The sequence below is a fragment of the Natator depressus genome, chromosome 2 (genome assembly GCF_965152275.1).
Source record: "Natator depressus isolate rNatDep1 chromosome 2, rNatDep2.hap1, whole genome shotgun sequence".
Classification (NCBI taxonomy): Eukaryota; Metazoa; Chordata; order Testudines; family Cheloniidae; genus Natator; species Natator depressus.
Window position 1 is genome coordinate 38,040,533 of NC_134235.1, and position 24,071 is coordinate 38,064,603.

Genomic DNA, 24,071 nt, shown 5'->3' on the forward strand with positions numbered 1-24,071 from the left:
AGAGGTGCCACAAGAATTTTTCATGCCACCATATCTTTAAGTATTGATTCCCGATTGTACACACTAGTAAATATTTCAGAAGATTATATGAAAACATATAATCTATAATGCCCAAATTCTTCCTGACTTAATTTTTTTTAAATTACCTAAATCAAACCAGACAAGACTGGAGTAATCAAGATACAGAAGAGATCATTTTATTTGCCATCAGCCCAAACCTAGAGCATTCTATGTACTCTCTAATAAGAACAGAGGAAAATACCAATTCTTAAATCTGATGCAGGAATCCAGGCAGTAGGGAACTGGGGAAGATTCTATGCAGAAGTTCTACATTAAAGCAGAAAGAGACACAGAGTAGCTTGGGGATAATTCTTTTTTCCCTGTTCTAAGAAAGTTTCTTGTTCAGCATCAGAAGAAAGTGACTCTTTCTGGGATTCTTTACCATTGTCATACAACACTTGGCAGCGGAGACAGGAACCAAGATACCAATCTTCAAGAACTTGGTGAACACCCAAGATGCCATATGCAAAGCAAAAGCAGGAACAACAGATGAACTAGAATAGCAGATACTTCATATCTGTTATGTGCAGTGTTGTTTAACCATGTTGGTTCCAAGATATTAGAGAGACAAGGTGGGTGAAGAAATATCTTTTACTTGACCACTTCCTTTGGTGAGCTTATCTCTCTCACCAACTGAAGTTGGTCCAATAAAAGATATTACCACATCCACCTTGTCTCTCTTTTATATTGTTATTTTCAGACTGTGGAAGACAATATTCTGAGGATGAAGAGCACAGAATCATTCCTGAGGAAAGATTATAGCATTTGGGGTCACCTTGAAATATATGATCCTGTGTCCTAGCAATAGGAATGGAGACAATTGTAGTCTTTCCTCCTAAACTGCACTAAGGAAGAGCTATTATTAACATTTATATGGTAATAGTGTTTAAAGGCCATAACCAGGTAGACACCACTGTGCTAGGCAAGGTACAAACAAATAATAAATTACAGTCCCTGTGCCAGTTTACAATCTAAAAAAGACAAGATACATAGGTTGTTGAGATGAACAAATGCATTGGAATGGGGGAGACAAAAAAAAAAAATATACTAGGTAAATGAGGGCTAAATGACCTGCTACAAGACATTACCATTTAACCCTTTTAACTCTGCCCATTATTCTTATCTCCAAGAGGAAAGCAACAAGTTCTCACAGTAAAATACTTGCAAGAAGAATCTCAGATTGGGCAGAGAGAGAATTCAGACATGGCATAAAGGCCTAAAAAGAGAGGGTATGGAGATGCACCATAACATTTAACTGGAGGGCTGTGTCCTTCTCAATTATCAAGAACCAAGTAGTCCAGGGTAATGGAAAAGCATTACTGGAAGGAAATGGGATAACAGTCCTAAAAACAGTGGGAAAAATAAATTAAAGTTGGTTCTGTGGCCTTTGGTGCCACTGCAAAGTTAGAAAAAAGACTCGGCTAAAGATACAGTGAGAGTTGGACATTCACACTGCTTAAAAACATTCAAATTGCCAAGATCGGTATCCCAGGTAACAAATATATAGACAAACATTACTTTTATCTCCACTGCCACTTTCATGTTCTTCTCCATTTCCTCCTCTTTCTTCATCACCATCTGACTCCTCTGTATCTTGAATAAGTATTCTTTTTCCTTTGGTGTGCATCTCAGATACAGGCTCTAAATCTTTCAGCTTCTGCTCAATATCGGACAGATTTTTCTGCAGTGTAGCAATAATAGCAATTTTAGAAGTCTTAAAAGAATTAGCATTTAGATAGTGCTTTACCTTTGCAAAGCACTTTCCATTGTCTAAATAATGCCTACAACACACCTCTGAAGTAATTACTTGGTATTACCTTAAAAATAAGAAAATAGAGATAGGTTGAATGACTTCCAAGACTATATAGTGAGTCAGTTTCAGAACTGGGATTAGGACTAAATTGTTTCTGACTCCCCATTCCAATGCTATATCCAATGCCTACTGCATATACATAAATTATACAAATCCATAGATACCATTTGTTAATAAATTCTTTGGAACATAGATTGTGCCTACCTACCTCTGTGTGTAGATAGTGCAACACTGACAATGGAACCAACTGGCACAGTCTACAAAGACAGACTGACAAATTTAAGCCTAAAGACAATGGATTACTACACTAGAACTTTAGACAAGGCATAAAAAATAATTTAATCAAAATCCACAGTACGGAGAACCCAATGTCTGCTACGGACTTTTCTTTTCTTTTCAAATAGTTAAACTAACAGCTAGGATCAACCATAGGAAATGATAATTTCTTGCAGAGTCTAGTAGAAGCACACCGCTGATTGATGAAAAGTTATGCTGGTCTTACAAGAGCTACAATTCTCCCATTTATTTCATCATCATAACCACATGAAAAATACCAGAGGAATTCTAAAGCTGCTAATTTCTGTTTGTAAAAAGCTTCTAAAAGGCCAGATTTGACATATGTCCTAGAGGTTACAGCTAATTATTAGAATTCAAGAACTTTGTTCCAGTTATCAAATGAGTCACTAATTGCCTACTCTCAGGCAAGCCACTTAATCAACCCGATTGTAAAACTTGCTAAAGCAAGACTTCTTTGCAAAGCAAACGCTGCATTTGAGTAGAGCTATCCTGAGCATATATTTTCTTCAACCTACCATACACATTCGGAGATTGCCAGAGGAGAATGCCCCTTTGTGGATTACATACATTTTTGACTACACACTCACTCTCTACCTTAAGTCTCTAACAAAGAAAAATAAGAGAAAGTGTGTTCTCAAAAGAAAAAACATAACACCTTATTCTGCTAAAGAAATGAGTGCAATATCATACTCTTTCTAATGCTTAATGCATGTTTAACTTCTGATGTTTAAATGGTGCTGTTAAGCAAAGTAATAACTTTATTTGAGATGATGAACTTGTGATTTACTGGATACCTAAATGACAACTTGATGTCACCATTACCTCACAAACAAAAATAAAATCTGGCAAAAAGTTTGCCAGAAAATTGCATTTTCAATCATTTGCCACATTCCTATTTAATCCTAAGAAAACATTACTGTATTACTGTGGAGATTTCTGATAGTAACTCCTCACTTAGCATCATCCCAGTTAACGTTGTTCTGTTGTTACATCGCTGATCTATTAGAGAACGTACTCCTTTAAAGTTGTGCAATGTTCACTTATAAGATTGTTTGCTGGTGTGGGGCTGGAACTAGGGTGGGCTGACAGCCCCCCTATTAGCTCCCCTCCACACACCCCCAGCGCCTCCCGCCTCCCCCATCCTGAATGCGGCAGAACAGCTGTTTTGCTGTGTTCAGGAGGCTCAGAGAGGGAGGGGGCACTGCTCCGTGGGTCCCACCAGTGGGCAGGAGGCACGGAGGTGGAGGGGAGCTGATGGGGGGCTGCCAGCCTACCCTGGTTCCAAGCCCCCATCCGCTAGCTATGACAGGCTGCTCATCCAGAGAATCCCGCAAGTAGCGGACAAAGTACCATACTAGCAGGCAATGAAAAAAGTTTCCCTGGAGCCTAACCCCCACATTTACATTAATTCTTATGGGGAAACTGGATTCGCTAACATCGTTTCCCTTAGTCGCATTTTTCAAGAACATAACTACAGCGTTAAGCAAGGAGTTACTGTCATGAGATTGAAGCACAAGAGAACCTTGCTAATTTGCACTAACGGTTAGTCACGGCACTCAAGCCAACAGCCTCCTGGTATACACAAGATGACTGCAGGCTGGGCACTGACAGTGAAGGAACTTCAGTTCTTGAGCAAAACTTCCTACCTTGGTTCAACAAAACCCATCGTTTGTTGACTTCAAGGGCATACTGGCAAGGACAATCTATTCTTTGGGACTTTGGAGACAGGAGTGGTTAACTGTTATGGATTTATTCTGTAAGTTTTACATATTTTCATACTGTGCATGAATCTAGGGCCTGATCTTGTGAGGTTGCAAAGTAGCCTGGCGCACTCCACACCCATAAAAGTCAATGGGAATTGAGGCTTCTCAACACATCTCCAGAGGTGCTCGGAACCTTACAGGACGATCAGAACATTAAAGCTTATAAAAATAACTGGAAACTCCTTATTTTGGGAAATTAATAAGTAAAATTAAACCAGGAGATATGAAATCTTAGTAACATCAGATCTAGTCACAGTTGTTTCTACCAAATCTTTGCTGAGAAGAGGAAGAAGACTGTATTTCATACACACACAATGGCAGAGAAAGCAGAACAGTAAAGTGTGAATTACTGAGGTTTAATTTTTACTGTTATTTATAATTCCTAGTAAAATGTAAATATTAATAATGGTAAAGAGACAAGATAACAAGCTTTAGTTTTTGGAAAAAACTCTCAGAAATGATTCAGCAATGCCTCCTCTACAACTGACTATATCAGAGGTTCTCAAACTGTGATCTGTGGACCATGATCCATTCAGGTGGTCCATGGATAGTTCCCTCTAAAGGTGCGCACCTGGGTGGCCGCACACAAGAGAATGAAGGGCCACCCACCTAATTAGTGGAGCCGTGAAGGTGTGGCTCCACTAATTAGGTGCCTGGACCCTGGAGAAGACACACATGTAAGGTGAGGTGGTGGCCTTGGGGGGGAATAGGCAGTAGGTGAGAGGGGGCAGTGGGGTAAGAAGAGGGGGTGAGGGGAATTTGGGACGTGAAGGGCTGCAGCGGCCAGAGAAAGAGGCGACTTTCCCCAGCCCCAGCTCAGGGGCTGCCATGGTGGGGGAAAGAGGGAGAGACCCCCCCACTCCTTGGTTACTGTGGTGGGGGAAGAGAGGACACATCCATTACATTAGAAAGGTAAGACTACTGATATTAAAATATGAGTTGTGTGCTTTTATTTGTAAAACAAAAAAAAATTATTATTATTAAGTTTTCTTTTTATATAGCGCTTTTATCCAAAGCACTTTACAATAGTTAGCTAATGGTACAAACAACATTTGGAAAGATCATTAAGTGGTCGGCCACGATGCTCAGCAATGTTCAAGTGGTTCACGGAAAAAAAAGTTTTGAGACCCACTGGACTATATGACTAGGCACATGAATCAGTCATACATTTTTATTATAATTACCATCTCATCTGTAGTCACAAACACGATTATATTGTTTAGGATGCATTTTAAAAATAGTCATTTCAAATATGTATTATATATTAACATTTTAACAAGTACTTTAAGCTAGAATCTTTTATGGTTCATATCTCATATTTGCCATTATAAAAAAGTAGAAGCCCAGACTTCAACAAAGTAAATTCATTCAGAAAAGTGAAGTCAGTGAGCCAACCAGAACTTCAGCGGAGTTTGCCTGAATAAAAAGTGACTAGATATACATCCATTATTATACTACAGTATATCACTTTTATCTTACATCAAACACATAACACAAGCAACATGCATCTTGTTCTAGAAATACACAGAGTTACTTGTCTTTACCTTAGCTATGGCATTTTCTGGTTCAACATGTAATACTTTGGCCAAATCCTGTATAGCTGCCTGGTAATTCTGTAGATGCTTGTGTACAGTGGCACGGCGCATAAGAGCTACAAATTAACAAAGAACATACTATTTATATTGTATTGTTCTAAATTATACTGCAGACTACAATTAATTCACATTTAATCAGAGAAAGTACAATGTGAAGTACAAAACAATTCTGCATTAAATTTCATAAAGCCTTGCATCCACTTCATAATGGTTATGTATTAAGTTAATTTTTTTTTAATTACATCATTTGATATGACATACCCTACATTTATATGGTAATACATGAACTAGCATTCCTCTTAATAATTTTCCAGTCTGTCCCACTCTCTCCATATAAATTTAGTTACCTATTTACAAATACTTACCTTAGTAAGAAAGCATGCACCAAGCACCTTTCACTGCTCTTTTAATGCAGCTGTTAAGCTTGTTAAAGGAGGTGCTATTCTGTGAATATTAGGACAGCGCATGTCACCAAGATGATGTGGCTAACAATCATCATTTGGAAAGCATGATCTGACCACACACCACCATCCTACTGTTGCTTCAGCCCAATCTTAGAATCTTGGATCAAAGATAGGCAGGACAAACCTGCACAAATCCCCAAACTACCACTTAAACTAGCATAGGCGGAGCTAATCTGGGACTATTTTTCCCCACATTTGAGGTCTGACAACTTAAGTCAAAGGAAAGACCTCCTATTTATTTCAATGGATGATAAACCAGGCCTGCATTCCCCCCCAATCCCCCACCCTGAAAAAAGATTTTTCTCTAGAAATAAAATTCTGAGAAATGCTAGTTGACATTTCACCTTTTAGGTTGCCAGGCTCCAAATCTAACACTTTCTCACAATCCTGAAAAGCATTATGCCAGTTTTGAAGTTTGATTTCTGCTTGAGCTCTGTTATTATATGCTGACACAGTGGGCAATACTGATATGCTCCTGCAAAAGACAAGACAAGGTGAGCTGTATGCTAGAAAGAAAAAACAAGAGTATACAAAAACTTCATTAAAGTCAGTTTTAAATTGTAAAGAGTTATAATAAAATTAAAATCACTAAGCAATGCAATTTCAACTAGAGGACTGTGAAACAGTATGCAAGATCAATTTATTTTAAAATCATGGCAACATAAAACTGCACGACAAGATGCTCTGTACAAAAGTGATGCATCTCTTAAAGCAATTTAGAGAACTTTGATGCTCCTCCTCTCTTATTAAATCTTTCTTGTAAATTATGGTGCCCAAACTGAAAATAGAAAGTAGGTTTTATTTTAGAGTGGTAGGGCTGGGTAGATGGTATACAGGAGGAAAAAAGATTGACGTGCAGTATAGAATAATCGGGTTACAGTGAACTTATTCTATATAGCTGAACACTAGATAGGACTGTAGTCACTTAAAATTGCTATCAATCCACTCAAACATATTTTATTCAAATTTTATGAATTTATAAACTTAAGTAAATAATAATTGCCATACTGAATCAGACCAGTAGTCCATTCAGCATACTATCATGTCTCCGATAGTGGCCAATGCCAGATGTTTCAGATGAAGGTGGAAAAAAATAAAAACTAAACAAAACATTGTGGTCAAATGTGGAGAAGTTTCTTCTAACCCTGCAACGCAGCAGTTGGCTCAGGCCCTGAAGAATGAAAGCTTATGATCCTTCTTAAAAAAAAATTATATAATTCAACTGTAGATGTTCTTGATATCCATATTATACCCCAAAAAACTACATTATAAGAACATTAAGGTTGCAAAGTCAAGCACTCAAAAGATAGAAAACACCAGAATTAAGGTTGCCTGTGTGCCCTCTTCTTTGTATGCATTATAACCACTTTAATTATGTGATCACATACTATTTTTGCCTCATTCAGTGCAAAAGATGAATGATGCTCACCGAATGGGTATCTAGTCAATATTTATTTTTATCCTCCTTATTCCGTGTGTAGCTCCACACTTTATTTATTGCACACCATTCTACACTGAATATAGAATTAATTTCCTCATAGGCTTTTCTGTGAGATCATAGCATCTTACTGCTTTATATACATTAACGGATTTATCCTCAACACCCTTGAGAGATGAGGCAGTATTATTATCCAAATTTTACACCTGGGGAACTGAGGCACAGAAATTAAGACGAAAATGTCCACAAATTGGTGATGTCCAATTTAGGAAGCCTAGGGCCTGACTTTTTTTAATTGCTTACCATTTATTAAACACTTTATATGTTCAGAGCAGAATTCCCACTGACTTCAGTTGCAGCAGTGAGTGCTCAGCACTTCCACAAATCAGACCTAGGTGTTGCAAATTGCATACTCACAAAAATGAGGAACACACAGTGACCACCTGTGAAAATTTTGGTTTATAGACTTGCTCAGCATCACACACAAAATTTGTGGCAGAGGCAAGGAGAAAATCCAATTCTCCAGAGTACCATTCAATTGCCTTCACCACAAGATTGTCCTATATCTTTCTGCAGTTCCCCACCACACAACTTCCAACTTTTGTAACAAATGAGGCAGGAGGCTCACAAACAACAACAACTTCATTCACTACACAACAGGATTCATTTCAGAGCACAGTCTATCCTGTGCACTTGAGGAAGAGATCCTGTGGAAACCCAGCATTATTTTGAATCCCAATCTTAATATTTTTGCATTCTTGACCGCTACAGATCACTTACAGGATGTTCTAAAGAATCCTTATTGAGGTTATAGGGACAAACCATCCCGATGTGTAGAAAGAATAGTAAATATGGCAGGCGACTGGCTTGGCTTAACAGTGAAATCCTTGCTGATCTTAAATACAAAAAACAAGCTTACAAGAAGTGGAAGATTGGACAAATGACCAGGGATGAGTATAAAAATATTGCTCGGGCATGCAGGAGTGAAATCAGGAAGGCCAAATCACACCTGGAGTTGCAGCTAGCAAGAGATGTTAAGACTAACAAGAAGGGTTTCTTCAGGCATGTTAGCAACAAGAAGAAAATCAAGGAAAGCGTGGGCCCCTTACTGAATGAGGGAGGCAACCTAGTGACAGAGGATGTGGAAAAAGCTAATGTGCTCAATGCTTTTTTTGCCTCTGTCTTCACAAACAAGGTCAGCTCCCAGACTACTGCACTGGGCAGCACAGCATGGGGAGGAGGTGACCAGCCCTCTGTGGAGAAAGAAGTGGTTCGGGACTATTTAGAAAAGCTGGATGTGCACAAGTCCATGGGGCCAGATGCATTGCATCCAAGAGTGCTAAAGGAGTTGGTGGATGTGATTGCAGAGCCATTGGCCATTATCTTTGAAAACTCATGGCCATCGGGGGAGGTCCCAGACGACTGGAAAAAGGCTAATGTAGTGCCCATCTTTAAAAAAGGGAAGAAGGAGGATCCTGGGAACTACAGGCCAGTCAGCCTCACCTCAGTCCCTGGAAAAATCATGGAGCAGGTCCTCAAGGAATCAATTCTGAAGCACTTAGAGGAGAGGAAAGTGATCAGGAACAGTCAGCATGGATTCACCAAGGGAAAGTCATGCCTGACTAATCTAATTGCCTTCTATGACGAGGGATGAAGGGAAAGCAGTGGACGTGTTGTTCCTTGACTTTAGCAAAGCTTTTGACACGGTCTCCCACAGTATTCTTGCCACCAAGTTAAAGAAGTATGGGCTAGATGAATGGACTATAAAGGTGGATAGAAAGCTGGCTAGATTGTCGGGCTCAACGTGTAGTGATCAATGGCTCCATGTCTAGTTGGCAGCTGGTATCAAGTGGCGTGCCCCAAGGGTCGATCCTGGGGCCAGTTTTGTTCAATATCTTCATAAACGATCTGGAGGATGGTGTGGATTGCACCCTCAGGAAGTTTGCAGATGATACTAAACTGGGAGGAGAGGTAAATACGCTGGAGGGTAGGGATAGGATACAGAGGGACCTAGACAAATTGGAGGATTGGGCCAAAAGAAATCTGATGAGGTTCAACAAGGACAAGTGCAGAGTCCTGCACTTAGGACGGAAGAATCCAATGCACCGCTACAGACTAGGGACCGAATGGCTAGGCAGCAGTTCTGCAGAAAAGGACCTAGGGGTTACAGTGGACGAGAAGCTGGATATGGGTCAACAGTGTGCCTTTGTTGCCAAGAACGCCAATGGCATTTTGGGAGTATAAGTAGGGGCATTGCCAGCAGATCAAGGGACGTGATCGTTCCCCTCTATGCGACACTGGTGAAGCCTCATCTGGAGTACTGTGTCCAGTTTTGGGCCCCACACTACAAGAAGGATGTGGAAAAATTGGGAAGAGTCCAGCGGAGGGCAACAAAAACGATTAGGGGACTGGAACACATGAGTTGTGAGGAGAGGCTGAGGGAATTGGGATTGTTTAGTCTACGGAAGAGAAGAATGAGGGGGGGATTTGATAGCTGCTTTCAACTACCTGAAAGGGGGGTTCCAAAGAGAATGGCTCTAGACTGTTCTCAGTGGTAACAGATGACAGAACAAGGAGTAATGGTCTCAAATTGCAGTGGGGGAGGTTTAGGTTGGATATTAGGAAAAACTTTTTCACTAGGAGGGTGGTGAAACACTGGAATGCGTTACCTAGGGAGGTGGTGGAATCTCCTTCCTTAGAAGTTTTTAAGGTCAGGCTTGACAAAGCCCTGGCTGGGATGATTTAATTGGGGATCGGTCCTGCTTTGAGCAGGGGGTTGGACTAGATGACCTCCTGAGGTCCCTTCCAACCCTGATATTCTATGATTCTAATGGAGCTGTCCACAATAACGTGCTGTCATTTTCCTAAGTAGTTAATACTTACATTAGAACCCAACAGTGTGTATTGCTAGTTGAAATTATTCCTACCAATACATAATAGATTGCATTTATCAACAATGAATTTCATTTGGCACCATGCAGCTCATCTGCCTAGTTTTGTGAGGTCCCTCTGGAGTCTCCTCTAGTCTTGAATAACCTCGATAGTTTTGTGTCATCTGCAAATTTTGCCACCTCACTCTTCACCCATTTTTTCCTGGTCGCTTATACATCATTAATCGACATGCAGAATCTTCAGATACCCCAATGTAAAATCTTTTGCCATTTTAGAAAGTTGATCAGCTGTTGCTTCAACAAGACAAACCCTGAACTAGATTGATATATACATAATATTAATTAATACTTACAAGTTTTAAGTAACGGTTCACATGGCATTAACTTACCGAGTGTAATATGTCACTGCTTCTTTAAAATCCCCAATGGCAAAGGCTTCATTACCTTTTTCTTTTTCACGATTAGCAATAAAATTTCTCTCTTTCTTAGTCATACCTAGAACATAATCTTTAGATATAAAAACAGCTAACTATTAACAGATGCAAAATATGACATTTTAACATAGAAGTATTTTAATTTAATTATATTGTGTACATTGGTTTAAAAAGTTTAGAGTGGACCACAAGACAACCTCTCTATTAAGACATGGTCCATGTTATAAAAAAGTGTGAAAACTCCTAAAATGAAACAAAAAAAGGAAACTTGGTCAGTATGCATATATTTCAGGATAAAAGATTTTATGTGGATATTTTGTATTCAGCAACGTTCAAGTGACTAGAACACATTTTTCAAGACTCTTCTCAGTGGAAAATTTGTACTGAAATTTTCTAGGATGAACAGAGTCCAAGGGCAGACAAAATTGAGTATGCATTAGAAAGGAAATGCTTGAAAAATCTGTGCCTCTTGGCAGCATTTGAAACCAGACTTAAGACCCTTGCCATCACTCCATGCCACCAATAAAATCTTAGTTGCTTATACTATAGTTTAATTAAGTAAATAAAGTGAGCATTGGGATGCCTTATAACAAGTTCTCTCTGTATATACATTATATATAACAAGCAGGAAACAATGGGCTTAGTGTCTTTGCAATTTTCTTCCATTATGAATTATTAAACACACAGTATAATTTATACAAAACATTAAACTGATTTTTAAGCTATTTCTATTTCAAATAGTCTTCTCTGCCAAAAGAGAATGTGCTTTCACTTTGATAAGCTAATTATGTAGAAAAACTTTTTCAGCTCAACAATTGATCCTTCTGCAGTTGTAGTAGTTAGCATGTTTGGAATAACTACCACTAGCACGCCAGAAGGATAATTTGTTTGGGCTAAAACCTGTTTTCCGCTTTGCTAGGACAAACTTCTATCAGCTGGCCATCTGAGGAATGGGTGAACATGTTGAAAGGTGATGGGAAGCCAAGTCATGGGAGGAAGGAAGCTGGATGGTTGAGAAGGAGAACAAAGTTATCAGCATACTAATTCAGGGTTGATCCAAGCAAGCCTTAAGCTTCACATTAACTTGCAACCATTAATAAACAAAAAGAAAAGGAGTACTTGTGGCACCTTAGAGACTAACAAATTTATTCAGAGGTCCACTGAATGCATCAGATGAAGTGAGCTGTAGCTCACGAAAGCTTATGCTCAAATAAATTTGTTAGTCTCTAAGGTGCCACAAGTACTCCTTTTCTTTTTGCGAATACAGACTAACACGGCTGCTACTCTGAAACCTGTCATTAATAGACAGTAAGCAGAATTAGACTCTCTCACTATTGCATGGTAGGCAATAAGACAGCACGTATGTACTGTCCCCAATTATTTTTATTCAGATAATTTAAAGACAACTGCGGTTTCAATACTCTTTGAAACCACCCTTAAATACCTTAATACCTTTAAACTACATACATACACACACACACACACACACACACACACACCCACAACATAGCATGAGCAATGCTACAACAACGAAGTAGTATCAGCATTATAGAAGAAAACTAAAAATCTATTTCAAGCTTCCACTGCTTTGTTTTTTATAAACAGTAAGAGGAAAGTGATTTTAAGCTCTGTGAGAATATCATAATTACACCCTGATACACTTTATGTTTTGTTTACAATGGGACAAATCAATCTTGATGCTGTATTTTTCTTCAGGATCCTCAGCCCCAATTTCATAAGCTTTTTCAATAAGCATTATTAGAAGGCATATCACAATTTCTGCAAAATTTCTGCCATTTTCTGGGATCGTTACTAAGAACATGATTTACTTTTATTTTCTGTGTTGGCTGAAAAAAAGCAAGGAAGAGATATATAGCAAAAGCACATTTTTCCTCTATAATGTTTCTTCAGTTTGCATGAACATTGTACTAAGCAATGTTAATTCTATATATAATCAAAGAAAAGACAATTTTGATACTAAGTCATCATTTACCTGTTGTGTCTATTTTCTTTTCAATTACAGGTAAATTTGAACTAATATTGAAGCATGCTTTTGAATTATTTTCTTCACAGACCTCATCAACTTTTGAACACTCCTTTTCCACATCAAACCTTAAAGTAAATATATATATATATATATAAATCTATATTACATACACACAGTAAAACAAGAGTTCTTTACCCACAGAACAACATACTACATTTCAGATATAAACTGAATTGGGTACAAAGATTCTGTCAATCTGTTCAACAATCCAAAATTATTCAGGGAAAAAAAAAACACAATTTTTTAAAACTATTTCTATTTCCTTTGTGTGTGTCTTCTTCCATGCTGTCCACTCCAAATACTCTTCAAACACAGTATAGCATTCTAAGAATCAGGCAAAATTCAAGAAACTGTGTTTTAAAGGGCCAACCCTAAAAAATACTGAGCACTTGTAACTCCCACTGAAGACAACTGGAGTTGCAGGTACTTTGCACTTTTCGGTAAGACATATAAAGTGATTAAATATTGAAACTGGAAGACCAAAAGGGAAAAAAAACGGTTACCTACCTTTTCATAACTGTTGTTCTTCGAGATGTGTTGTTCATGTCTGTTCCATTTTAGGTGTGCGTGCGCCCACGTGCACAGTTGTTGGAGATTTCTGCCTTAGCAGTATCCGAAGAGCCAGCTGTGGTTTCCTCTGGAAGGGCGCTCCCATGGGGCAGTATATCAGGCGCTGCCAGCCCTGCACCCTCTCAGTTCCTTCTTGCCAGTAACTCCAGCAGAGGGGTACGAGGGCAGGAAATGGTATAGACATGAGCAACACATCTCGAAGCACAACAGTCACAAAAAGGTAGGTAACCATTTTTTCTTTGAGTGCTTGCTCATGTTGATTCAATTTTAGGTGACTCACAAGCAGAATCCACAGAGGTGGGCTCGGAGTTCACAGCTTAGCGGCTTGCAGTACTGCCCTACCGAAGCCAGCATTGTCCCGGGCCTGCTGCATCAGTGCATAATGGGACAGAAAGGTACGAAGAGACAACCAAGTGGCCACTTTACAGGTGCCCTGGATAGGCACATGGGCCAGAAAGGCTGCTGAAGAGGCCTGCACCCTGGTAGAGTGGGCGGTGATGATCACTGGGGGTGGCACCTTCACTTAGTCATAGCAGAAACTAATGCAGGCAGTGATCCAAGAAGAAATTATTTGAGCGGATACAGGGCAACCTTTCATGAATAATTGCGTCAACTTGACAGGACCAAGCCTTTCCGTAATGTAAAAGGCCAGAGCCCTCCTGACGTCCAGGGCATGTAGCCTACATTCCTCCTCCTCTGAGTTATGTGGCTTCGGAAAGAAGACCAGTAAGTAAATGTCCTGGCTTGAATGAAACTGAGAGACTACCTTCGGAAGAAAAGCCGGGTGCAGTCTTAGCTGGACCTTGTCCTTGTAGAAAACTGTGTACGGTGGCTCCAAGGTGAGTGCCCGAATCTTAGATATTCTGCAGGCCAACGTCACTGCAAACCAGGAATATGACCTTCCAGGAAAGGAGAAGGAGAGAGCAGAAAGCCAGAGGTCTCGAAGGGAGGACCAGTGAGCTGCAACAGCACCAGATTCAAGTCCCACGGTGGGACGGGGTCCCTGACTTGCGTGTAGAGGCGCTCTAGGCCCTTAAGGAATCTGGCTGTGATATCCTGAGCAAAAACCGACCTGCCCTCAAACAGCAGGTGAAAGGCTGAGAGAGCCACTAGATAGACGTTGATCGATGAGAGCGACAAGCCCTGGATCTTAAGATGCAGGAGGTAGTCCAGAATAAGTCGCAGCGAAGCCTGCTCAGGACCAACACCTTTGTCCGCAATCCAGCAGATGAACCATTTCCACGTGGCCAGGTATGTCGCTCTGGTGGAGGCCTTCCTACTTCCCAACAGGACGTGCTGAACCCCAGCTGAGCACTGCTATTCCTGTGCGTTTAGCCACGCAGCAGTCAGGCCATCAGATGTAACGCCACAAGGTTGTGGTGCAAAAGACTGCCATGGTTCTGGGACAACAGGTCCGACCTGAGCGGTAGCTGGAACAGGGTCGCCACCAAGAGATCCAGCAGAGTGCTGAACCAGTGTTGGCACGACCATGCCGGTGCTATGAGGATGACTCCTGCTCTGTCCTGTTTCATCTTCGTAAGGACCCTGGGTAGCAATGGCACTGTAGGGAAGGCATACATCAAAGCCCTCGACCACAGAAGGAGAAAGGCACCCGACAGGGATCCTCCGTCCATGCCCCCAGCCGAGCAGAAGACGTAGCATTTCCTGTTCTGCTGGGATGCGAACAGGTCCACCTGGGGAGTTCCCCACCTGCAGAAGATGAAACTGACCACCCTGGAAGGTGAGTGGCTACAATATAGATGTTGTACTGCAGACAGAAGTCCCAGAGCCAGAGGGCAGACAACCTGACTCCGCCCTGTAGATATAGAAGAAAGTAGCCATGTTGTCCATCAGGACCTGAACAACCCTGTCTTGAACCTGAGGTAGAAAGGCTTGACAGGCTAGTCGAACCACCCTGAGTTCCCTGACATTGATATGCAGGGAATGATCGCGACTGGACCAACAACCTTGAGAGCCGAGACTGCCCAGGTGGGCTCCCAATCCCAGGTCCTAGGCATCGGAGACAATGGTCACTGATGAGGCCAGGGCCGCGAAAGGAACGCCTTCCAGCAGCAACATGAGATCCTGCCACTAGAGGAAGGATGACAATAAGCTGTCCGGAATCCTGATCACCAGGTCCATGCTGTGCCAAGTGGGGACACAGACCGACACCAGCCACACCTGAAGGTGTCTGAGGCGGAGTCATGCGTGCTGGACCATGTAAGTACATGCTGCCAGGTGGCCCAGTAGTCTCAGTAATTTAATTTGATATACCGCCGCATGGGAGCGCCACTCCAGAGAGCGCCACTGCCGGCCCTATGGATACCGCTAAGGCAGAAATCTCCGACAACTGTGCACGTGGGCGTGCGCACACCTAAAATGGAATTGAGATGAGCAAGCACTCAAAGAAAAAACAATGTTTCAGCCACCACTCCACAGCTGCTTTCCAGCTGCTTTTTCCAAAGATCTTTCATTAATTAATTTCAAGTAAATGTTACAGTTGTAAAACAATCCAACAACAACAAAAAAAGAAATGCAGTCAGAACCAAGTCATCCACTACCTACAAACAATGAAGACCATTCTAATTATAGCTGGATGGGAAACAATTTTTTCCCTTTGCAAGAATTTTCAAGATTTGGGACAGGAATAAGTTTTGAAATCAAGTCAATCTTGACAATTTTTTTGAACCAAAAATTTAAAAAATTCAAATCAGGTCAATCAAAATGTTTCATTTTGACCTTTTAAAAAAGTTTTACCTTAAGTTAACTTAAAATTTCAAAATAAAATGTCCTTTCAGACTGAAAAATGGAACTTTTAAATCTAGAAAATGTCCAAAACAAGATTTTGACCATTTGAATCTATTATTTTCCAAATGTTTTCAGAATGAGAAATTAATTAAAACGGGCTCTTTCCCACGAACACTTTTGGTTTCTACGAATTGGCATTTTTCTGACAAAAAAAAGTTTTGTTGAAAAATTTCCAATCAGCTCTAAATTTAATTACTTTCTGTATACCCAATTAAATTCAAGGATTGGAAGACAGTACAGATAAGTAAAACTGCAATAAATATAAAAGAGTATGCATCCGATGAAATGAGCTGTAGCTCACGAAAGCTTATGCTCAAATAAATTGGTTAGTCTCTAAGGTGCCACAAGTACTCCTTTTCTTTTTGAAGTATTATAATACATCTTGTATTTTTCAGAGCAATAAATATAGCAGCTCCTTTCTACTGTGTAGGTCAAGAAGAAAAACCAAAAATCACCCACTCCATTTATTCTTATGCAGGTTATTCTGTCCCAGGTTATTTGAAACTTAAATTGATTGACAAATCATTTTGCCACCGATTAGAGACCACATGACAAAAGAGTGAATTTCTGTCAAAATTCATCTTTTGGCAACATATTTTCTAGACCACATGTAAACATTAAGGCCCTGTTTTTGTAAACACTTATGCATATAAGTACATGTTGTAAGATTAGAGCCTTATACAATGGTCAGATACCATATAAGGCCCTGCTCCTGCAGCTGACTGTGAAGGCAAACTGTTGTGCCTGCAGCAAACCTAAGTCTATGAAATTAATGGAGCTCAGCGCAGGATCAGGAATTCACCTGCTTGTTGTCATAATGCAGAAATAGGACCTAATGCACACAAACACCACACTGAGGAACATAAAATAAATATCTATTGTTTTGTTTTTAAAGTTAAGGTAAAAAGCACATATTAATAAAACAAGTAAGGAAATTTAATATCTACCTAGACTTTAAAGTATTGATGATTAAAAATGAAATTTGAAAAATTAAATTACTTATTATTTATGCTGTCTGTTTGCTTTCTGGTCTACATATTTAGCTTGAACAAATAAAATAGACTTTGCAGCTTCACTTTTTGTTCTCAAGTACTGGCTCCATGCTACATTGTTTGTATTGTAAAGGGAATGTTTATATTAAAATAAAAACAAGTCTCACCTGTATTTTTATAATTTCATGCGATATATTATTAGATGCGTGAAACGCGTTTCTCTTTTTTAAAAAAATCTAAATTGGTACACATTACCTAGTAGTGTTCTATTAAAAAAAAGTAAAAAAAGTTCAATACAAAATTAAAAGATGACGATTTAACATACTTGTCCCATTCCCTGTAATCTCGTGGTATATTTTTCTTCTTTCTTTGTTTATTTTCTTTGTTCTAAAAGGAAAAGAAAGCGGCTGAGAATTCATTGTTTAACAAATTCCCTGATTGGCAGTTTTGCTTTTTGTTCCCATAGTTATTCTCATCTGGGGTCAACACTACTCATGATTGGTTTCCAGCATATAGCTGTTTTCAAAACTTCACTAGTTTTCAAGACTTTCCTAGTTTTGACTTTTGTTTTAAGGGAAATCTCTTGGGTGTTTGATATACATGATTCCAACACTATACACTCACTCATGTATCAATCATCAGGTTTTTTTTCAACCTGAAAGTCCTAAACTTAAAACTTAAGGACAAAGCACCCCAAATCACATGGTGAAACCCAAAGAAAGAAAACTCAGTGAGATTTCATTTGTGCAGTTATCCCCATATTGTTCCAGCATGAGAAGATGGAAACAGGGTTTGCCCTCTTGTGGAATGAGCAAGGGATCCAGCCCAAAAAACCTAAGAGCCCTCAACAGACAGGCCCTTGTGCTCTTGGGAACCTAACTCCCACATCCAGAATTGCTGCCTCAACAGAAACACGATATCAGGGACACCTCAGTTGCTGATATCCCAAAACCTACCCTCACATTAACTTTCTTCTGGTAATTGCACTGAACATAGGGGAAACAATTCAGAATCACTGTCATGTATATACACTACCTGAACTGGGCAGGAAACAGTTTTCCTTTCCCATAAACATTTTTGAAATTTCAAAAATTTTCCCTTTCTGCACTGGGACAAATCTGAGACCTTTCAAAGTTTTTCACAGCAAAAGAGAGAGAGACCTAGCCTGAACAGAGACTTGAACCTAGGTTTCCCACATCCCAGGTGTATACCGTAACCACTGGGCTACTCTGGGGTGGAGATTAGTCACTTTGCCTGGTCAGTCTGTCTCCCATTTTGACCAGAAATTTCATCCTCAACCTGAAAAACCTTCCCTACTAAAAATGCCTCAAAATTGGTTCGTTTCCATTTAATGAACTGACATTTAAAGGTATACGTGATCACTATGATTGTTAATGCAGATAGATGCATTCTCAGACAATTAATCAATCTAGCAATCACTTAAAGATCCCATATATAAAAATAAAAGATACAAATCAGAAATTCAAATACTGTTAACATGTAAGAGTTTAGAGTCAGTTGGATCTATCAATGCTCCAAAATTCTACATGCTGGATGGGAATTAGATAGGATCATTTATGATAGCACCCCAGGATTCAAACATCTCATTGGCAACTTCGATTTTTCTCTCAATCCATTCTATAGTATTGCACTTTGTAGGGAAATATTTAAAATATTACTTATTGTGTATGTTTTGTGAAGATTTGTTAAATATGTCTTATATTAGGAAGGTGATGGTCTCTCAAAAAAGCACTGGAAATAACTCAGGGTATAAAAAGTGAAAAGGTGGAGTACTGTATTAAAGGGATAGTTTTGTTTTAATTTTGGTCACTTTCAAGCATGGGCGTTGCCTCCCCAAACTGCAAGCCTCGGGCGACACTGTGGGGGTGGTGAGGGAGGGCAGATTTCTGTCTTCCATTTGGCACTGCTCCCTCCCCAAGTCCCACCACACCAGCTAGAGCCCCCTAGTGGGGCACAGAGGAACAGCCCCTAGCTACATCCCTCCCTGCACCCTGAGCAGTTTTCAAAGTTTATGAGCTGACACCGCCCGACACACAACCTTTGAATTACAATTTTTGGTCATTCCCACCTCCAACCCAGACAGGCTGGGTGGCCTCTGCAGTGAGTCAGGGGACAGAGGTGGTGCTCCCTCCCTGGGCCCTGCCATGCAGAGCTGACCTGAGCCCCATCGGGCTCTGCCTCCCCATATATAGAAGTCAAACTATGCCTATGCTTTCTAGGGATCCTGTACTAAGCTCACTGATATACGGCTGGTTACAACAAACAGTCAAGAAAGGCTCAATTAAACACATTATTTATGTATAAAGGCATACATATCTCAGAAATAAAAAAAATAAAATACACATATTTTTAAGAAAAAAGAGATACCTGGCCACCATGAAGGCAGCTATTTGAACCACGAACTGCTGGCAAATTGTCTAGTCTCTCATGAAGTGTTTCTGTTACAGGAAATTGTATTTTATAATCATCTTCCTTCATTTCTGTCACCCAGCTCTGAAAAGAAACCGATAATATCACTGTACCTCAAAACAGTAAACACAGACCTCCTGATGGTCTAATATAATATACTGCCCTGTATATACCCAACTCAAGGAATGATATTGATAGATTTCAGTGGGAGTCATGTCTAGCACTGTTGGTGCGATAGTTATCATAAGATAGGATTTGGGAGAGTAGTGGCAGGAACAAATAGGGGGGTTTTAAAATGTTTTTGACAAGAGCTTAGAGGATCCTCTTTGGGGAAAATGGCAAGAATTAATCAAAACCAGAAACAGTGTAAATGTGATCAGGACACAGACTAATATGGACAGGACCTATGATTAAAAAATCCTGTAATAAAACACAAAACATCAACCCATACATTGTTATTGTAAGAAATCCCTTTCCAAACCATCTCTCACATGTTAAACCTCAAAATTTCGTAAAATCTCTAACTAAAAATAGGAGAACTTAAAGTGGTCATATTATTAAATTGAAAAAATTCCACAAGTGCTTGATACCTCTCAGAATCAACCCCAATGGGACTCAATTAGTAGCATACTCAACTCCAGTCCAGAAAATCACAGGTTCATATTTCACACTAGGACTTGGACTTGCATCCAGTTGTGACTGCTGAGGAGCCAAACTATTGGAACTGCTGTCCTTAAGATGTCCTTAAAGCTAAAGGCTCTTCCACCTAAGTTCCCTCTACATTTTCAGCTAGATATGAAATTCTTCAATTCCTGTCCTAAAGTGTGATGCAGTGTTGTTGTGCCCCAACATAATCAGATGCTACATTTTTTCAGTTGAGAGTGATGCGTTTCCCTGAATATAGTTTGTAAATACTTTGTGATTCTTCTCAATCAAAGGTGGTGTATAAATGTGTCATTATTTGTTGTGGCTGTTCAGACAGAAGTTAAAGATTCAGGGGTCCTATTCAAATAAAAAGGATAATTAAGGGAGTGTTCTGGTCAATATTTCCTCACTTAATGAAACAGGTCCTAATGTGCAAGGCCATGTGAACTATTAGCAACTGCAAATTGCTGCATTACTGATTTGTAATCAGTCTGAGAACAGAGACAATGAAATTCTAAATAGGTTTACTAAAAAAATCTGATCACTAATAATTACTTTAATATATTTACATTACCATACTACATTAAATTAAAATTATACTTTACCTTCATTTCATCATTAATTTTTTCCCATTCTTCAGTTGTAAAGTCAGATGCAGAGGCTGGAGGTTTATCTTTTCGCAGGGCTCTGCTCCCTGGAGCTAAACATTCAATGCGTTTTTCACAGAATAATGTAAGATCAGGGTAATATCCTTCCTCACCAGACCTTAAAAGGTAAAAAGATGTCACATTTAAAAACTAAGCAAAACAAATAAACAATATATATATATATATATATATATTACAGCAGTTTGATGACAACTGAAAATTGAGTTGGTGGCCTTGGTCCAGTGTCTAATGGGCAAATGTTCACATTACAAAAACCATTGCAATTAGTACTAACTGTAAATATTCTTAGAGGATCAACACGGCTACAAGAACACTGGACATATAAATATTCTTGTCACTCTCATCAAAAATTGCAAGGATTAAATCAGCACAGTGTCTGAAATAACCACACCCCCTCACAGGTCCCTCCTTGCCGCATATTAGGTACAGTGGTGGAACAATGAGAAGACTCTTCCACTGCTGTTCCTCAAGCTGTACCCGCTCTGTGGATTTAACATAGAACTTCTATTTCCAGTGCTGTCAATAAGGAACCTTTCACAAGATTTGCTACCTTTTTTATTTTAATTTAGAGATTTAACTTATGTTAAGTCACCAACACTTTTAAGATGAGTCAAGTACCGAGCCCAGTACTCTTGGGCCAAATCCTCAGAATCTTACCAATAGATAAACTATTAACCAAAAACAAAAATAAAATAAAAACAGTAATGTAAATAATAATGAACGTTTACCTCAATATCCTGAGAATTTTTTCCAGGTGTTTAACATCTGAGCACTTTTCAATGAACTTGTAGTCCAGATGATTAATAGGAATTTGATATGTTTTTGTTGTTCCCTGGTCCCACAAAGATGAAACTGGCTGGTCACTCATTGCTAAAAAAATTAAAGATAAAACTAATTATTCTGCTGTCTGAAGTGGTACTCAGATATACTTTGAGGCAATTCCAATTTTAGGAAATAGTCCAGCCCTTAATTCACACTTAATCCTTAAGCATGCTTATTAGTCCCAGTGGCATGATTAAGGAGTTGCCCATTTGAGGCCCTGGTCTTGCAAACTGCTCCACCTGTCCAGAGCCCCACTAACTTCACTGGGGGTCTGGTTGGGCACAAGGATCTATCAGTTTGCAGGACTGAGATCTCGGATTGTAAACTCTTTGAGGCAAAAAACACTCTTCTACTGTGACCACAAGGTGCCACAAACATATAGCACTGCAGAAATAATAAACAATTATAATAATGCAAGCAAAATTAGAAACTTCAGACTACATATTCAAGTTTCTCCTTTGGAAAACCTTTTGGCTTCTGTTCCTCTCATGCAAGGTAATATACCTGTTAATAAATTAGCGATATTCATTTCTGTCCCTCATAAAGAAAAGGAAATGTATTGAAGAAAAATAATCTTAAAACTACTAGCAAGTTGATGCAACTAATTTAACTTCCACAGGCACAGGTGAGGATAACTTGGAGGAGTTTTTGTGGGACTGCCATGCATTTTTAAGTGAAGTTGCTGCTGCTATTTGTGAAAATGTCTACAAATGTTAACTTGAGTCAATACTGCTGTAATTCAGACATATTTCTTCTGATCTTTAAAAAAATCCAAATGGCATGCTATTTTAATAGGAAACATCTAAATTATAAAATGTGGAAATTCCCAGGGGCAGAATAAGACTCACCAAACAAATTAATCCTGTACAATACAAAAAAGGCATCTCACCACTCTCCTCTCCTCACTATCCCCTTTTAAATCCTACCTTAAACCTCTCCTTTGCCACGATGCCTTCAAAACTCTTCACAATGGTTATACCACTGCACACTAATACCACCACCTATCATGCTAATCAATATTGTCTCATGGTTTCCTGGTACCCCTAACTATCTGTCTGTATCCATCTGTTGTTTCTTATCTTATTTAGACTGTAAATTCTTTCCGGCAGGGATTTTTTTTGATCTTTTGTACAGCACCCAGCACAATGGGGTCCTGGTCCATGACAGGCTCCTAAGCACTCCAGTAACACAAATAATATGTTTCAGAGTAGCAGCCATGTTAGTCTGTATCCGCAAAAAGAAAAGGAGTACTTGTGGCACCTTAAATTTGTTAGTCTCTAAGGTGCCACAAGTACTCCTTTTCTTTTTACAAATAATATGTTTACTCTTCTTTTGCACTGGTGGATACATACCGTACGAATATTCAAAATTCATTCTTCTCACACCCATGTATTTGTACAACCATCTTGTGTTTTTACAATCAGATTTTTCTTAGTACTATCTTTTATTGTAATAAAGAGAAAGGGCCACATTCTTCTCCTTAAGTAGAATAGGTACCACGGCTGTCAGTAGGAGTGTTACCATGTAACACCAGCAGAACTGAGCTCAGACATGTGTTTTTGGTAATCTTTGCAACTCTCACAACAAAGGGAATAATTCCAGCAAAACTCTCTCCATAGCAGGGGACTATAAACCTGCAAAGCCCGCCCTACCCTAGCAACTGTTTCTATGTACAGCATGGCTTCTGGAGAGCCCAGTAGCACGGGCTACGGACCAAGGCTCACCACCCAGCCAGGTTGTGGCAGGGGAGGGAATACATTTAACTCTGCAGTTTGGCCCCTTCCAAAGAGGATCGGGAAGCACCAAGAGTTAACCCTCACGCTGCCCTGACCCCACCTGCCATCGCCCCCTTTCACACACAACGAAACAGCCAGCAGGGCACTAGCTGCCACGATGATCCAGCCCCTCGGGAGGGGGCTACTGCAGGCGGTGTGGGAAGCACGCCCCCCCCCCCCGAGGCAAGGGCTTTAGCCCTCGGGCCCCCAGCTCCAGCGCACGGCGAGTTGTTATCGCATCACAGCCTCCCTATCCGCTACATACACACACACTCCTTCCCACACCCCACAGCCGTCCTCATGCACCCCTGGCCCGGCTCCAGGGGAGAATGGCGGGCGGAGGGGTCAGAAGTCGCGCTGGGGACGGGACCCCAGCCCTGAAGGAGCGGGGCGGCAGCCCAGGCCGACCGACCTGCCCCGCACCGACTCCGGAAGACGGTCGACGACTTCGCCCTCTCCACGTCCCTCAACCCGCGTCCGGAGACAGCAGCTGGGGGCAGGACCCTCCGCCGTCCCCGCAGCACATGCGCAAGGGGCCGGCACGGCAGCGCTGCCGTTA

General features: G+C 40.2%; 1 protein-coding gene across 3 annotated transcripts in view; it reads right to left on the reverse strand.

The window, feature by feature from the left end:
* The window catches only part of SPAG1 (sperm associated antigen 1), a 65,998-nt gene extending 41,927 nt beyond the window's left edge, over nucleotides 1-24,071 (reverse strand). Inside the window, exons 1-10 of one of the 3 annotated variants that reach the window (XM_074944031.1) lie at nucleotides 23,925-24,070; nucleotides 21,644-21,785; nucleotides 20,853-21,012; nucleotides 19,561-19,686; nucleotides 17,498-17,559; nucleotides 12,749-12,867; nucleotides 10,711-10,816; nucleotides 6,337-6,467; nucleotides 5,478-5,584; nucleotides 1,579-1,741 (exon numbers count right to left, since the gene is read on the reverse strand). In XM_074944031.1, the coding sequence (XP_074800132.1) occupies nucleotides 1,579-1,741; nucleotides 5,478-5,584; nucleotides 6,337-6,467; nucleotides 10,711-10,816; nucleotides 12,749-12,867; nucleotides 17,498-17,559; nucleotides 19,561-19,686; nucleotides 20,853-21,012; nucleotides 21,644-21,783 (1,114 nt within the window). In that variant the 5' untranslated portion in view covers nucleotides 21,784-21,785; nucleotides 23,925-24,070. Of the gene's footprint in view, nucleotides 1-1,578; nucleotides 1,742-5,477; nucleotides 5,585-6,336; nucleotides 6,468-10,710; nucleotides 10,817-12,748; nucleotides 12,868-17,497; nucleotides 17,560-19,560; nucleotides 19,687-20,852; nucleotides 21,013-21,643; nucleotides 21,786-23,924 lie in introns of those variants that run through there. The other 2 variants (XM_074944030.1, XM_074944032.1) reach the window with 2 other exon arrangements.